The sequence below is a fragment of the Musa acuminata genome, chromosome BXJ1-6 (assembly GCF_036884655.1).
Source record: "Musa acuminata AAA Group cultivar baxijiao chromosome BXJ1-6, Cavendish_Baxijiao_AAA, whole genome shotgun sequence".
NCBI lineage: Eukaryota > Viridiplantae > Streptophyta > Magnoliopsida > Zingiberales > Musaceae > Musa > Musa acuminata.
The window spans coordinates 5,899,621-5,916,838 of record NC_088332.1 but is presented as its reverse complement, the minus strand read 5'-3'; the positions used below and the strand labels follow the sequence as shown (position 1 = coordinate 5,916,838).

The window sequence follows — 17,218 nt, the reverse complement described above, 5'->3', positions numbered from 1 at the left end:
AAAAGCAAATGCAAAAGAGAGCGAGGGATATGGATAAGGCCATGAACAGAACAAACATGGATTCAGGTACTTCTGGGAGGCTGTCTACGCCCTTTTGATTCATCCTCAGCACCTCTCACTTTCTCAATTGTCTTCCTCTGCAACCACTTGGCTCGCAAAGATGCTTCCCGGTCGTTAACCGACATGGACGATCTTTTCTTGCTCTCCATCTCTTTCTTCTTCTTCCCCATAAGCAATCAAAATCCAATCTTCTTGCTTCTTCCTGTCGCAGATCGCTAGACGAAAAGCCAAGACTGATTCGATTTATGTACAGACACGAGCTTTCGTCCTCTGTCGATGACGTCCTTTCCTTGAAATCGCTATCCGCAGACGAAAACCGAAGCTTAGATCTCAAGCAACTCTTTCCGGCTGTTGCTCTGTTCATCCAAAGTAGTAGAGAGACGCAAGAATACGAAGAGGGAGGCAGTGGCGGAGCAATATCATGAAGGGTATTCATGTAGCAAGGTGAATCGGTCTTAAGATTTTATAGGGTGACGTGGCGTCAGTGTCACGTACCACATCACCCATAAATTCGAATGGTCGTGAATAATCCCGGTAGATATGGTAGATTTAAGACAAAAATATATATTTTTGATAAGGTATATTCTGGACCCAACCACGTGACCATCCGACGTTGCACCACGCCCCCGCCAACTCAGTACGAGGATCCCTTCCACGCACCAAAAAGGATCCGTACCAAGGCACTCCTCGATACATCCCATCTCGGAAAGCTCGGGATGACGTTGTATGGTGTCGTTTCGTGCATTCTGGGACGACGACCGTATAAAGGTATCATCTCGCCCCTCAGGGATCGATCGCCACACCAAACCCGCACACGATCGATCCTCGCACAGTAGCATAAAAAGCCCCTGACCGACATTTGGCCAGGAGAGACGAAAAAAAATAGAACCAAGCATTAACTTAATGGTCGAGGGGTCAAAGTCGGGAACCACTCGACGATGGCTTTCTATGCAGGAGTGCGATCACCCTTGGAAGCGCAACCGTCCCGACCGAGAGACAACCTCCCTCAGACGAACTCGGCATCCCAACCCGCGAGTGTGATCAACCTCGACAATCCGCTAAACCGATCGTAAACTCCCGACGTTGACCCGTGAATTGAGCCGTGCTGACTCATCAGCCTCGGAGCATTTGTTCATCAATACTTTTAAATACAATAAATAATAAGATATTTTGGATATTATAAAGTAATATACTATGGAAAGAAGCTATACTTTTATTTTACTCTTTTCTTATTCACTTATAATTTTGGAGTATGATCAGGTGAAAGAAAAGGGTAAGTAAAAGAAAAGTCTTGTAATCACTCCATGTCCAATCACAAGTCATATATAGGTGCGACCTAAAGTGAGAACTCGAATTCTGGTCCTTAAAAACTAGGGTTAATCAACCGAAATGAACCGCCTTGGTTCGGTTACACATTCGAGAACTAATCAGAGACCGGTTCAAGAATTGAGCTCGGTAGTGGTTTAAGAAAACCCGTACCCGGATCTCTGCGGTGGGTCGGTAGTCCTCCGTAGGTCATGGATGCGGCGGCCGAACTTGCTTCTACCGGCGAAGCTTGTGGCGCCGACGCTGCCGTTCTGTTAGCCGGGGACGATTGATTGGGCCCACCGCGGGAGGCTCTTCGTCCGGAATATAAAGACGACGGCACGAATCCAACAAGCCGAGACGAGTTCCTTTCTTGTCAAGAATCCACAAAGCCAGTCTCAGAGGCGGAGGAGCATAGGGGAAGAGACGGGGGCATGTCGTCGTTGGATGAAAGCAAATTCGACTTGAATCTCCAACTCTGGGCTCTCCGGATCCCTCGGGAACACTGCACGTCCGTCGGCCGCCTCCTCCACGGGTAAGTGCCATTTCCATTGAGATATGCTTCTTTCTTCTTTACTAGTTTCATCAGTTTGGAATGGTATGTGGGAACTCAAGAAATAACTCATTTATGAGCTTAAAGAAAGAAAAGAACGAGGAATCATCACATGGGCCGGCAGGATTGCAAGGCATAAGAACTTTAATTAGGTGGAAATTTTTTAAGAAGATTTCTTTTTAGGAATAACTAAATGAATTATTAGTTATTAAGATGTGAAAATCTAGAACACAGTGTAGCATACAAAGTTAGAGGCCACCTAAGGATGGATCAATTGTTCCTGAAAGGAGTCTTGTACTGTAGAGCATCTTGTTAGAGAAATAAAATGTGACAACGTTCATTAAGAAGACAAGAATTAGGGAATCAATGTCTTTCTTGAGTTTCAATCAATATCGTAAGAGATGATGCATGGTCACTTTGAATTGACACATCACATATGAGGAGAATACGACATTTACATTACTGTTGGTTATTGTCGTTGGTGATACCAAGTCAAGAATAGGAACCTCACAACAATATCTTGCAGTGGATTGCAAGGTTTTCTAGAATGACTTTGTTTCCTCAGTTGAGGTGCTGAATTATATATGTATATGTATATATATATATATATATATATATATATATATGTATGTATGTATGTATACAAACGTACATATATACATATATGTATGTATACAAACGTACATATATACATATACATATACATACACATATACATATATACATACATATATATATATATATATATATATATATATTTATACATGTACATACATAAACACACACGTGTGTGTGTGTGGAAAGCTGAGCTGGCGCATCACATATGAGGAGAATACAGCATATACATTACTGTTGTGTATTACCAGTTTGAGGTCACTTACTTTAGTAATTAGCCGAGATGGAGCATCCCTGCAAAGTTGGTGAGCCGTTGATAGGACCTACCTAGGTCCATTGGTGTTTATAAAGCCAATAACAATTGTTTATCCACTAGCATAATGTTGTTCTTCTAGTAGGTTGATTTTCAAGAAAGTTTTAAATTCCTGGTGTAAATTGAGACATTGAATTTTAACCTCAAAAATTCAGTTTCGGTGTTTTGCCCAGTTTTGTTGATTTATGGTGCTTTTCTACTCAATGTTAGTAGAATGTCTAATCACTAATTTTACAGTGCTCCTCCAAATATAGCCCAATATTATCCTATACGACTATTATGTGGTCTGAATCCTAATGACATACTGCATAAGGGTGGAGTAGTAGTACTGCACCACTGAGGTGGATATTTACAGCAATGTTTTTAAAACCGTACCGTACCACCCATTATTGGCAGTATGTACCGGTCTGTCCCGTACCGAGCCATCGGTAGGGTATGGTATTCAAAACTTTGATTTACAGATCCATTTCGGTGGCTTTAAAAATCCATCTTTTATCTCAAAACATGTTTCTTTTTCCATCCTATATTATCTTTCTTTTTCACAGTAGTCTCCTAGTTTTAATTTTAGGTAATTAAGTTGGTTACCAAGTTGAATAGTGGAAACTGAAGTAGAATTTTGGTCTATGTATCACGTTCAAGTCTTACGTTTTTTTTTTTTTAGAATTAGGTAAAGAGGAATCCTATAATTGATCAATCTGGAAGCCTCAAGGTTAGCATAAGTAGCCTACCTTTTCCTGTGGTACTGAGGTTTCATGTTTAGTAACATGCTCACCTAACTAAGCCAAAACAAAGCTGCTAAAGAATTAATGTACTTAATTTGGCCATATAAATTTCACTAGGCAACCCTTGGTTTCATGACACTATATGACAAGCAAGGACTTAAATATCAATCAACATTACCAGTCTGACCAAGTATTTGGTATCAGACTTATAGTTTGATGCCATTTTTTTAATATTTTGTTTCATTGAATTTTGTTAGCTTGATAAAATACATATACATTCCTTTTTTATTATTATTATATTAACTGATATGGGGCAGTACAGGTTGGTATACCAATCGTTTGCCAAAACTGGTGTCAGTCTGTAATTTAAATGCTTTAAAGCAAGAGACAGAGAGACAAAGAGAGCCAAAATTGAGGACATTTTATTTTGGAATAGTTGTTTGTCCTTTTGTAGTATCTGATATACTTGTCATCCTCTCTACCATTATCCATTGTCATGTAATTTATTGTCTTTTTTGCTTATTTGGGCCAATATCTAGAATGCACCTGCGCTTGCCAATCTGGCTTTCCTCACTTCCAAATTATGGAAATGTTATCTGTTATCAAATTCCATACTTCTACAGCATGGATGAACTTATCTACTATTACACTAAAACTGTACACATTGTTTTTCTTCCATTGCAGATATATGCTGGACAGAGCTCGTATCAAACCCATTGTTGAAGATCCAACTAGTGAGAAAAATCGTTTTGTCATACTCTCTGAAAAGATACAAAATTCTGGTGAGGCTTTATGCCTAAATATTAGAAATTGGTATTTCATACAGCTGTAAAGCTTACAAGCTCTTGTTTATTTCTTGTGTTTATTATTTTTGCAAGTATATCTGCAATAATTATTCGGAGTAACAATAGTCAGGAAAAAATTAAACAAAGGAACTTAGTCGCCTGAAAGTATAGCAATATTTGTTTCTTTAATTTATGCTGTTTCATTATTGTAATTTGAGCATCTTTTTGCATGTATTTCAGCTAACAAATTTATCTTGTTTCTGCTACAGATTTATCTGAAATTCCAAGTCATGTGTTGGATGAACTAAAGGTTCTATGCAACATTGAAGCAGTGGCATATTCAATAACACTAGGATATTCTTATTGGGGTGCAGGTTAGTTGCATTTGGCACTCTTCATGTTTAGTCACCTTATTAACTGTATTTCCTTGCTATGGCTTTTTGCCCTGTTTCGTTGAGGATATTCAAACAGTTGTGCAATCATGGAAATATTACAATTGTTACAGTCTCATCCTTACATTTAATTTCAGGTTTTCATCCCACCAAATTACATTCTATTAGCGGTTTTCCTAAGCCTATGAGAAAAATAAAATTTGGAATGCCTTGTGTAAGAGTTACTCTAGGGGCCACCATGAGGGAAGCATTAAAAACTATAGCCATTTACCACAGCTCGGAGATCTTACTATACTTGAAAATTGCATGGTTGATAATTCATCAACTTTTGTTTTTGCAAAATCTCATACATCTCAAAAGTGAAGATGCTACTTTCTGTAATTAATGTTTGGTCTGTTAATTTTATGGACCTTCTAACGAAAATTTGTACATTACTCACTACCTCATATCTTTGTGCAACCCGATCGCTTTTTTCCCCAAATTTTAGAATGCGACCTAGAAAATTCCTTAATTATGAGACCCACTATTACCTTTTTTATACTCCACCAAAATCAACATCATACCTCATACTTCTTCCCAATGTTTTCAATAGGCTTAGGCAAGGCGATTTAAATGAGTGTGACTCAAGCGTGCGCTTGAGCCTAGGCTTTAGATGACTTAGGCGCACGCCTGACCTAATTGAAGTCTGGGTTTGGGTTTTACTTGCTTGGGTTTAGTCGATTTGAGTTAGTTGGTTTTGCTGAACCAACTAAAGTCTCCCACTCTCACCCCCTCTATCCCTTCATGCAAGCGAAAGAGAGAAAATCTACATCATCATTCATTCCTCTGCCACACACCATCGACTCTCTTCCTCCACCATACACCATCAAACATGGCCTTCCTTGCCCTATGCACCATTGCAGCTGCATTCCGAGGCCAAATGGTAATCATAGCAATGGCGAACAACTTCCTCTCATGGCAAAGGTGACCCTTCGGCAATCGATGGGTGGCTTCCTCGCACATAGTGGCCCTTAGGCGACCACAAGTTGCTTCCTCACACATAACGGCCCTTTGATAGTGTTTGCTTCTTGCGGTAACTCTCTTTTTCTTCTTAACATCTCACTCTCCCCCTTTTTCTTCTTCCCCTCCCTCATGCGGTTGCACCCCTCCTCTCGTTGAGTCTCCTTGGGCCCTCTCGTTGAGTCTCCTTGGGCCCCGAGAACCCCCCTCCCTCCTCCGACCCAATTCCTTCTCCTCCCTCTTGTTCTCTTTGTTGCTTGCCCCTCTCTTTCCTTCTTGTTGTCCCCTCCTTTCTCCTCGTTGTTGCATCTCTGTTCCTTCTCCTCCTCCCTCACAACACCCCTACACAATTGACATTCATCAAACTTCCCCTCTCCCTCCCCGTCCACCCCACCCTTGTTCTCCTCCTACCTGATTCCTCCTCCTCCCTCTTCTCCTTCTCTTTGCTTCTTCCCCCTCTCCTTCTCCCTTGTTGTTCCCTTCCTCTTTCTCCTTCACCGCTGCCCCTTCCCCCTCCCTCCTCCTGCTCCTCTCCTCTTCCTCCTCCCTGATAGCTCCCTTCCCAACTGATAGCCACCAAGCCTCTTCGGACCCCGATAGCCTCCACCTACATGATTCCTCCTACCTCTTCTCAGTAATTATATATATTAATTTTAATATTTGCGAGCACCTCTCTTTGGTCAGGCAAATGCCTAACACCTCAAGCTTTTTGGCACATTGGCACCTTTTCGGGCCTAGCGCTTTTCAAAACACTGCTTCTTCCTTGCATCACCACCACTGTCACTTACCACCCATGGCCTTCTTTCTACCTCCTTTTCAGTAATTCTTGATCTTTTCCATTCGTACATTGACCATTTGACCTTACTTGCAAAATTCACACCAATATACCACATTTCTTCCAGCCAATGCTATTTCCTGGTAGATACAACCTCTACAACCACTCACAAAATTTCCCTACTTCACCTCCATTGCTACTTCCGCTTCATTAATCTTCATCGCTTCTAACAACTCGAGCTGCTGCCACTTGCAGCACCACCTCCATCTAAATCAATGATGATGCCTTCTACACCCAGTGCATGTTTTTACTCATCATTATCATATTCCTAGTCTCAACCTCGATTATCACATAATACATCACCATTTTGGCCAGTGTATCATCAATTCATCATTATTGCCGACATGGCCTTCTTCTCCTTGTGATCGCACCTAGGCCTTTGCTACAGCCTCCATCGTCTTCTGCACCTACAATGCTACAAGTACTCTTTTTTTTTAGGCCATTTCTGTCATCCTAGTAACCTGTTTATTCCAGATGAGGGGTGAACCATCAGGAAAGTAGAATGATACTTTGACATTTTTCATATAGCAATCATATAGGGGACCAAAGGAAAATTTTGAAACCTAGAATGATAAGCTGTTGATAATCTCTGGTTGCCTGACATGCATATTTCAATAATCTGTTTTAAGTCTTTGTTCTCTTGTTGCAGATCATATTTTAAAGCAAATACTACCCTGTGGAATGGAGGTACCAACTTCTTTTGAAACAGTAGTTAAGTTCCTTTTGATATCCATTCACTTATCAAAAAATTCTTTACCTCTTCTATTTTCTAATTCAACCCTTCTATTCGCAATGTCTAATTTGGTAAGGCTTGTTATGTTAACAAAATAGACTTTTTCATTCTACAGGACATGTTGCTCATTTGAATTTGACAGAAGACCAACTTCCTTACAAGGATGTCATCGCAAAGGTTATTTATGATGTATGTCTTACTGAACTTTTTCTTGTATTCATAAGTAAGCTCAGAGTTTCTTGTTTGCATCATACAACAGTAGAGAGCTATACGTCTAAGGAGTTGTAAACATTCACAGTGTCATAAGTTTAGGGGTTATAAATTATAATCACATATATATATACACACACACACTAAACGTCAGCCATTTCAGCACCCTGAAACCCCTCGAGTAGCACAGGGCTAGATGAGGCTCTCGAGTAGAAAGGAAGGTGTTGCCCCATACTTCGCTTGTTGTCCGTTGCTTATCACTCGTTTGCATGGCCAAAAATGGTATGTTTTGGGTGGTTTTTGGGCCGTTTTCACGTCCTGCAGCGATCGTGATGAGCGGTGTGAAACGTCAGCCATTCTCAGCACCCTGGAAACCCCCGGGTGGCACAAAGCTGGATGGTGCTCTGGGGTATCAGGGAAGGTGCTGCCCCGTGCTTCGCTCGTTGTCCATTGCTCATCGCTCGCTTGCGCGACCAAAAATAGCCTATTTTAGGCAGTTTTTGGGTCGTTTTCACATGCTGCAGGGACTGCGATGAGTGGTGTGAAACATCAGCCATCTCAGCACCCTAGAACCCCCCAACTGACTTTGTCAAATTCCCAGCTAAGGACCATTCCATTGTTGTAGTCAATCCAGTTCGCAACACCAGCCAACCCCATTGATAGGGTCAAAGTTATCTTCCCAACATGATCCCACCAATAACATTTTCTTATTCTTGCTTAAGCTTGTGGATGTTTGACAAATTAGGTGCGAATAACACTGTTCTTAAGAAACATCCAAGAAGTGTGCCAATGCTGGAGCTATTTTTTGCTAAATAATCCACTCACTAGTGAGCTAACTAAGATGACCAATAAGTGTTACTGTTCTTAGATTATTTAGGCATAATGTGATGTGAGATAACAGATACAATGCAGAACCACATACTAGTTAGTGTAACTATAACATATCTTTCTTTCTGTTGCACCATACTCGATAGAAGTAAATGCATCAAAAGTCAATATCTAATTGCAAAAATACATAGGTACACCCATATAATGGAGTGGGGCATCATTCTTTTTGTTTTTCTCAACAAAAGAGCAGACTTGCCGGTGGATAATGTTAGATATGATGAATCCTAGAATTGCTGGAGTTAGACTATCTGATTAAAGACCATTTCAATTGCAAGTCTTAATATGTACTTATGTATGCTCCTAGGCTGGTGAGCACCATAAAACAGTGAATCCCTGATATATAAGTTTTGTGCATTTAAGTTACATTAGCAAATGTATGATCTGACCTGGATGAACAACTGATACTTGTTTTCAAAAGTAAATTTATTGCTTGTCCTTCCTGCTTTCTACTGGAAATTACTAACTTTAGATTCTTCTCTCTCTCTCTTTCTCATTCTTGGTGTATTTGTGTGTTTCTTCATCTGATCATTTCAAGTGTTGTTATATATGCACAACATGATATTCCAAATGCTTCTTTCCCGTCAATAGGAATTATTTGTGTTGAATGCTAATAGCATCATTTCTTTGATTAATTTGCAAAATTTAAGTTATGATCTGTTTAATCTCTCGTTTATTGCTCCTATATGCAGAAAAACCAGCCAAGAATTCTAACAGTGGTGAATAAAGTTGGAACCATAACAAATGAGTTCCGAGTGCCAACTTTTGAAGTTCTAGCAGGAAAAAATGATATGGTCACTGAAGTAAAGCAGTATGGTGCTACATTTAAACTTGATTATAGCTTGGTCTATTGGAACTCAAGACTTGAACATGAACACACTCGTTTGGTTTCACTGTTCCAGAGAGGAGAGACAATTTGTGATATGTTTGCTGGAATAGGTCCTTTTACCATTCCAGCAGCACAAAAAGGTTGTCTTGTATATGCAAATGACTTAAATCCTGATAGTGTTCATTATCTACGGATTAATGCACAGATTAACAAGGTAGAGGATCGTGTTTATACATATAACATGGATGCAAGGGCTTTCATGCACCATATAATGACAGTGCCCGATTCTGATAGTAAGCAAAAAACTGGAGAAGCTGTTTCAAAGGATGATCATTCTAAGGAATTAGCAACCAACGAAAAAGAAGGTATGGAGACTGGAAGAATTGATAACTAAGTCAAATGATGTGCATGTTTTTCCTGCTATACTCATACAATAACTGTTAACCCATTGTAGTTGTTACCCAAGAAATGCTGAATGCTGAAAAAGATCATCAAGATTCTCTAAATGGTTCATCTGTAAAAGAAAACACTGCTGTTAAAAGACAGCTGGACAAGGCTGGCAATGGTATGTTTGCCGAACGTGCATGAGTATTCTTCATTTAAATTCAGCATAGAAATTTTTATGTTAAATAACTCCATGTTCCTGCTACAACAGTCCCTGTCCAACCTGTCAAACTGGTGTCAATATTAAAACAGAAGTAATTACTTTTCTACTGAACTTAGACTAATAGAACTGCATAGTAAACTCTGTATCGTTATGTGTTGGACTCTTATTGTTAATATTTAGTTTTCAGAATACTGTGGAGATTTTGATAAATATTGCTATAGAGAAACAACAGTGGAAATTTTTTCTATTGGCAATTTGCCTGTAATTAGAAAACATCTCATATGAAAATACTTTCTTTCATGTAGATTGGATAAATCTGATTCGTTTTGCCTGTACATAGTAAGCACACAAGTTTGACAAACGTTACCTCAAGAGCAGTCTAATTAAGGAGACCCTTTCTGAGGAGTCTAATCACATGTCTGCTTGCCTGACTTCTGGCATCTTGAGTATGTTATAATGTGACTTCTGGAAATTACAATTGAGAAATATTTACCATCCAATTGGCTTTCTGATTCTTGTTATATTATTATGGTTTCTTCTTCGGATGAAATTGCTAAGGTGGACTTGTAAATGCAGTGTTTCAGGGAAATGGGAATACCAACAAGAGAATCAGAGGCTTCCATTTAACAGTGTCTAGGCCATGGGAGCATGTTGACCATGTAATCATGAATCTTCCAGCTTCTGCTTTGGAATTTTTAGGTGAACTTTTGTTATTATCATTTTCCCTGGAATCTGAATGCAATGTTTTGGCCAGTTAGCATATACAGAATGTTGTAAGGTGCTGTACCATTCCAGGTGCAGTGATTCAAATTTTCGAGTAACAAATGTGTATCTACATTGGTTGTCTGATGTATTTTACCTCCATCTCCGTGACGAAGACACCCGAACCTATTTGGGTTCTGGATCAAGTTGTGTAATCATCAAAGATTTTTCTCCTCTTACCATTTATCAAAGTTATCATAATTAGTTTTTTGTTTTAAATGCCTTATTCAAATAAAGCAAAATGCTAATTATGACAATCTAACTAATGGTAAGAGGAGAAAAATCTCCAACAATTACAAGTTGACAGATCCTCAATGGCTCATGTGGTTCCTAGGCAGCTATTTCTTTATCTTGGTTTATTTCTAATGAATTTATCATTGTTATATCTAATAAGGTTACTGTTACTTGGATTATATCTATTTGGTTACATGTGAAACATGACAAATGTATGACGAGTTTTGTTGTAATCATCTTGAGTTATGGTTGATGACCAAACAGATGTCTTTAAGGGCCTCATTCAAAGAGAACACTGGAGGGGGTCTTTACCTTGGATACACTGCTATTGCTTCATCCGATCAACTGAAACCAAAGGATCAATATTATCTGTGAGTCCTCTCCCACATGTTACAGATAATCTCATATTGTTTGTGCTCTTGTACTTTGTGTAAGCTAATTCTGAAAACATTCCAATAGATTATTTTGTTTTCAAATTAAATAAACTAAAATATCTTTTCTTTCTTATTTGTCCTCAAAGCTCAGGATATTAGCTCTCTCAAAGGCTTAATCATTCAAAGTCTACACTACAGTTTACATCAGACATCTTAATCAAGCCATAAAGGGGCTTGTAGGTCAAAACTCAGTATTTCTTTAGTGTTTCCATGCTATTTATGTTCACTTTTATGTAATCATGCAAATAAGGAACAAAGGAAGTAACTAACTTTTAGTTATATAAGAAAGTTACAGTCAAGGGATCTACATAGAAAGTTACAGTCACCTTTACGTTTGGTTTTGGGGATTGGGATGGTGATCGAGCCACTCATCCAGAAAATAAAAAAGTTGGATTGAGATTGATCTTGGCAAATTTCAGTTGGTTCTTATTGATCTCAGGTGGATTCTAAACCTTAAAATCTAATAATTCAAAATCTGATAGCTGATCCTAAGACATCATCTTGATTCAACCTTGGATATACATGTATATATAGAAGTTGTGAAATAAAGATCTAAATTTGGTTTATAATTCTGTTTGACATAATCGTAAATCTAAGGTAACCAAGAAAAATGATATATCGAGGAAAAGCTTTGCTGGTACATGTATACAAAATCAAATGTTACATCAGGAGCAAATTTTTAGGAAATTATAGTTCTCAGCCATAAAAAGCTTTAGGGAAGAGTTCAGTTAAGCAACAAATAAGATGTCAAGTGAGTGTTCCTTAGAACTACTTTGGCTTCATGTTAGGGAGGACCGCCATAGAATTTTAACTTTTTCCTAATGGACAGTTGATAAAAGGGACATCAAGAAAAGTAGAAAGGATTGCATAATTTTTGTTCACTTGAAAGTTCATCATAAAATATGTTGCATTTTAGAAAGTAAGAAGGCCTGGAAAGATTCTTTAATTTGATTTAGAATGTTTATAATGGAACAGTTTGTATATGGATGATAATATGATATAGGGTGAGACAGTTGACCTTTTGATTACTGCATGTTGCACTGCACAACAGATTAATCTCTTATCTGTTTGCTTTATTAGTGGATGAATCTAATGCTCTTATTCAAAATAAGTTTCGTAGTGTATATCTGCTGCTAATATTATTTGATTAATGGGAGGATCTAAATTCACAAATGTCAAACACAGCTGATTATGATATATCAATGAAAAGCAGCAGCAGATTCTATTAACATAAAGCATGATTTGATTCATTGATCTCAAAGAAAGCTAAAAAGGGCGAGTTCCACCATTATCTGAAAAATATTTGAAGTGGATGAAAAATTGAAGTTCAGAAAATTCAGAAAGCAAAAGCCTTTGGTCTCTTTTCTCGGCATTGAACAAGAATATAAAGCTCAAAAGTATTTTTTTTCTCATGTATTATTAAAGCAAACGATTTAATATAGTTCTTATATTGACCATATTGAGGTGCACAAAGCATGCCATATTTTCTTGGCATGGAGTTCCATTTGGTGCTACAGTTGTATTCACACCCCCTTTCATCAAAGTTGGCTTGTGTTGGTTGGTGGAAAGCCCATGATGTACTGAGTATGTTGCTGCAGGGACATACTGATAACTTCAAATCCTTGGTTTAGCCTTCGGATTGGTGGTTATCTAGAGAGGGGGCGGAAGCTAAGAGGACTTGATCAAAAATAATAGTGAAAAATGTGACGAGCCTTGGGTTGTCTTCCGATGTGGCTGTCAAAAAAGCTACATTGAGATAATCTTTGTGGCTAAACGAGATCATTGCCTTTTTGCTGCCATTATATGATTTGCCTATGTTAGCATACCTGGAATTGTATAATTTCTCATTTCTTACACAATACATTTGCATTATGTTTGTTTTCATTTTTATTCAACATGTTGAAAGCAATCTTCCGGTTGTTTCAATTTTTTGTTTGAAATGGATGGCCAATCTACAGTAACAGTAGCATTGTTTCTGTTTCCTAAAGATCCCTCCCAAATTGCTGCAGTAACAGTTTCTGTGATTGTCATATTTAGCAATTATGTAAGTTTTTATCTCTCTCTTTTGCAGAAAGCAGAGTCTCTTTTGAGTACTAAGATAACAGACCCAATTTTCCATCGGGTTAGGGATGTTGCCCCCAATAAGGTACAAACAAACATTATTTATTTTTCTGAATATAGCTGTTGAGGTTATGGAAGATTGGAATTAAAAAGATCAGGCTTTCATGTATGTTGTTTTCAATGCCAGTTCTTATTGTGGTCGGTGGTCACATAACCTAGGCAACCTAGGGCACGAGACCTAGCATAGGCCATAGAGTCAAAGTAATTAGTAACATGCTCTAATTACTGTGATGACCTTTAATTATCAGAAGTTAAATCTTCCATTATTTATTTTCTTTTATCCTGTCGATCATATTTCTTTATGATAACCTGCAAAGAGCCTGATATTTTTCCTCGTCTTTTGCATTATTTTTGAATTGATGACCTTTTCTCCCTATTTTTTATGTTTTCAGGCTATGTTTTGTTTAAGCTTCAAGCTACCAATAGAGACCTGTTTCCGAGATGTTAATAATGTCACCAAGTCAACTCTGTCGGATATATATCTGTGTTGAAACAAAAGGTTGAGGTTGAGAACTATACGCAGTCTTACAATGTCGGATGTATCTTTGAGTCACTACTATGATTGGAAAACCATGAATTCTAACTTCGACATGAGGATATCACTTCTGATTTAGTGTTTTTTTTTTGTGTGTGAATTGAGCGAGGAAAGACAGACATGACATGTTTCTGTGACTTTGAAACTTGGAGAAGCAGACATGACATGTTTCTGTGACTTCGAAACTTGTAGAGCTCAAGAATAACTCTTGCACATGATAGAAACTATTTTCTTATCTACATTGTGCAGAGCAAGATATTGAAATCATAATTGATGGGTTGTATCAATGTGAGGACTTGTTCAAGAGCATCTGTTAGTGCATCAGGGATAAAGCAGGAAGGATCCCATATGTTATTTTATGTCACCAGGAGACAACATATGTATCTTAATACAGTGTAACTCATCCAGGAAGTTCTTAGTTTTTTTAGATTTTTGTTTTTTTAAAGAGCTTCTTGGAGGAGAGAAACAAGAGATGTGAAGTTGTTCACTACTTCTGTGATCATGATGTCAAATAGTCTTTCTATCCATATATGCATACAGATTTCAACGTAATAATTATTTTTTGTTGCTTATTCTTCTGAAAGATGGATTCTCAAATCTTAAACTTGAAATCTCTTAAGTCACATTATGAACTTTTAAACCACTGATTGTTTTAATCGTCTTGTGTTTGTCTAAAGTCGGAATTCATTATATTTTTGGTTCATCTCATGTTAAAGAGTGGATCTGTTGAAACATTTCATGCGCCACGTCTTCATTCCATGTTTCGATCTGCATTGCTTTGCACAATGCCATGAAACAAGAAATAATGTGGCACATGAGATGTCTAATAGATGCACCCATGAACTTTTTTTGCTTTTCGATATCAACAATGTATGGTCAAGAATCATTATGCAGCACACCATGTGGGGAGATCCTGCTCCATGGAATTGCCCTGATTGCTTACACAGTCTTTCACCAACAGAGACAGTTGCCATTGGAGAAAACATGAGGAGTCAATTTTACTTGGTTCTGGCTTCATCACTCATGGTTCATATGCAGCTTCATCACAACCTAATCTTAGAAACTCTAGATGTATCTAGATGCCCACAGTGAGAAGCTTTGATTGAGTAATAGAAGATGCAGACGACGACATGTAATAAAGGAATCCCTCCAGATATCCCTACTTTTTTCCACCATTTGAACACGTGCTACAAGGAAATAAAACACCATAGAAGTTTAAGTAGAAGTTCCAGGTATTCTTAGTCTCTATATTAGGACCACATAGGCTGCACCTAAGGTCAGTAAGGGGTCTTATATCACTTTGAAGATGGTCAACTTTTTCTGCTTCACACCATAACCACAAAGATGGTTGACTTCTCAATCCCTCCCACCAATCTCGTTACCATTCTTTTGCTCATGGTCTTAGATACCAACTTAATTGCAACCGAATCTTAGAAACTCTGGATTTATCTGACCAAAATGAGAATCTTTGATTGAGCTATGGAATATGCGTTGTAGAAGATGAGTCCCTTCGAGTATTTGGACTTTCCACAATGTGAACACATGTTATAAATGAATAAAAAGTAACTGTGTGTGTGTGGAAATTCCAAGCATCTATCTTCTATAGAAGGACAGCGTAGGCCGCTCGAAAGTTCATCTAGGGGTCTTATAGCACTTTGAGGATGGTCAATTTTAGCCAATTCGTACTATAACCACAGAGATGGTCAATTTTCCAATCTCTAGTTGCCATTCTTTTGGCCTCTTCTTGGGAACCTACAATCAATAAGGAAAGTTCAAGCTAGGTGGACAAGTCGGATTCCTAGAGTGCCTTGTTCTTTGTCCACATTCTACTTCCTATCGCAATCTCACTCGAAGAACCGGCACAAGGGACAGAGGAAGGCTCCGTGTTCTTCAGCTACCCAACCACCCTAGAGGGCATGGCTGGGGCTGTCTCATTGGTTGTTGACAAGGGGGTCACCGCCACTTGACCATATCATCAATCAAGTTGCGACATGTCATATGCAATTGAAATTAATCAAAGCAGCCACGTGCAGAGAATGGAAATTAGATTTAACTTTTTTGGGGGGGGGGGGGGGGGGGGGGGGGGGGGATAAAAGAGAAGTCATCAAATGAGAATCCTAAAGTACGGCAAAGTTTGGAGAGAGATATTAACATTAAAAAATGATTGATTCATCAGGCTCCTATCAGTCCATGTAAGATGGTCTTACGCATGTGAGATGAGAGGTCATTTTCTGCTATTTGAAATCAAAGATATCGAAGGTAATGAAAGATCTCTCTGGGTGCAAGTTAGTTCTCCTAAAACTCGATGAAAAGGTAGATAACTTCTAAGAAAAGAGCCATTCTCTTCGTGACCTATTTACAGCACTTAATCTCATGTAGGAGTTGGTAAAAAGTGCCCTGCTACATACTTCATGGTGAAGGTCAATCGGAAATAGATGCCTAATGATTGAGATCGACTATTCCATCCATCTTAAAATTATGAGGATCAAATGGAAAATCTTGAGAGTGTCCAAAAATTTGACCTCGGTAATTAGCCAGGTGGGATGGTTCTTTATTGCTGAACAGAATTAGACAAGGAAAAAAGAACTAAGAGACAGGTGCTGCTGTGGAAGTCCATTAGATACAAACGACATCGGCAGAGAATGACAGCGCATCCAACACACGCCTGCCGACAAAACTCTGTTGCAGATGGACAGAATCTAAGAAACGCGTGGTATGACCAACAACATTGGTCGTTTTAGTAACAGCTCGGTCACATGTAGTCTGTGCGCTTGCCGACGCATGACACCTCACTGAACAAACCTAAGCAAATCTTGATTTAAACTACTCTTATGAGTAGGTAGTTTACAAGAAGGGAACCCTCATGTGGTGTGTCTACCTGTGAGCACTCAGTGTTATTGTCAATTCCAGTAACCTTTGAAATCACTCTTCGTTAGGTGAAGAGAAGATGCAAATAATGATGAAGAGAAGGTGCAAGGAAACCACGCAAGTGATTTCGACTAGGGAAGTAAACAGGAATGCAAAATGAATGAAGAATATGACATTTGAGAGAGAGAGAGAGAGAGCAATTATTTGGAATTCTTCTAAGATGGAGGACCAAATTGATGAGTTCAAAGGGAGGTCTACTCACAGTGGATATGGATGGAAAAGTTGCATCCATGGAGACGTTGTATCAGCTACCTGCAAAAGGAAAAAACACGAGGATATATGTCAGCAGCAGCAAGATCAAAATATTGTCTCAGAAGAGCCCCTTATTGACAGTGCAATCTAGTTTAGCAATACCAGATCA

General features: G+C 38.6%; 1 protein-coding gene across 1 annotated transcript; it reads left to right on the top strand.

Annotated features, from left to right (window-relative positions):
- The first annotated feature begins 1,520 nt into the window (after positions 1-1,520).
- Positions 1,521-14,356, top strand: LOC103987049 (tRNA (guanine(37)-N1)-methyltransferase 1). Its single transcript, XM_065186423.1, has 11 exons — positions 1,521-1,900; positions 4,253-4,350; positions 4,623-4,727; positions 7,229-7,295; positions 7,411-7,501; positions 9,100-9,601; positions 9,691-9,801; positions 10,420-10,542; positions 11,104-11,210; positions 13,345-13,419; positions 13,787-14,356. The coding sequence occupies exons 1-11, from the start codon at positions 1,800-1,802 to the stop codon at positions 13,883-13,885; spliced, it is 1,479 nt and encodes a 492-aa protein (XP_065042495.1). The 5' UTR covers positions 1,521-1,799; the 3' UTR covers positions 13,886-14,356.
- Positions 14,357-17,218: the final 2,862 nt, after the last annotated feature.

Coding starts and splice junctions, on each gene's coding strand:
- LOC103987049 (XM_065186423.1), top strand. CDS start 1,800: ATGTCGTCGTTGGATGAAAGCAAATTCGACTTGAATCTCCAACTCTGG. Junction 1,901..4,252: donor GTCGGCCGCCTCCTCCACGG/GTAAGTGCCATT, acceptor CTTCCATTGCAG/ATATATGCTGGACAGAGCTC. Junction 9,602..9,690: donor AGCAACCAACGAAAAAGAAG/GTATGGAGACTG, acceptor AACCCATTGTAG/TTGTTACCCAAGAAATGCTG.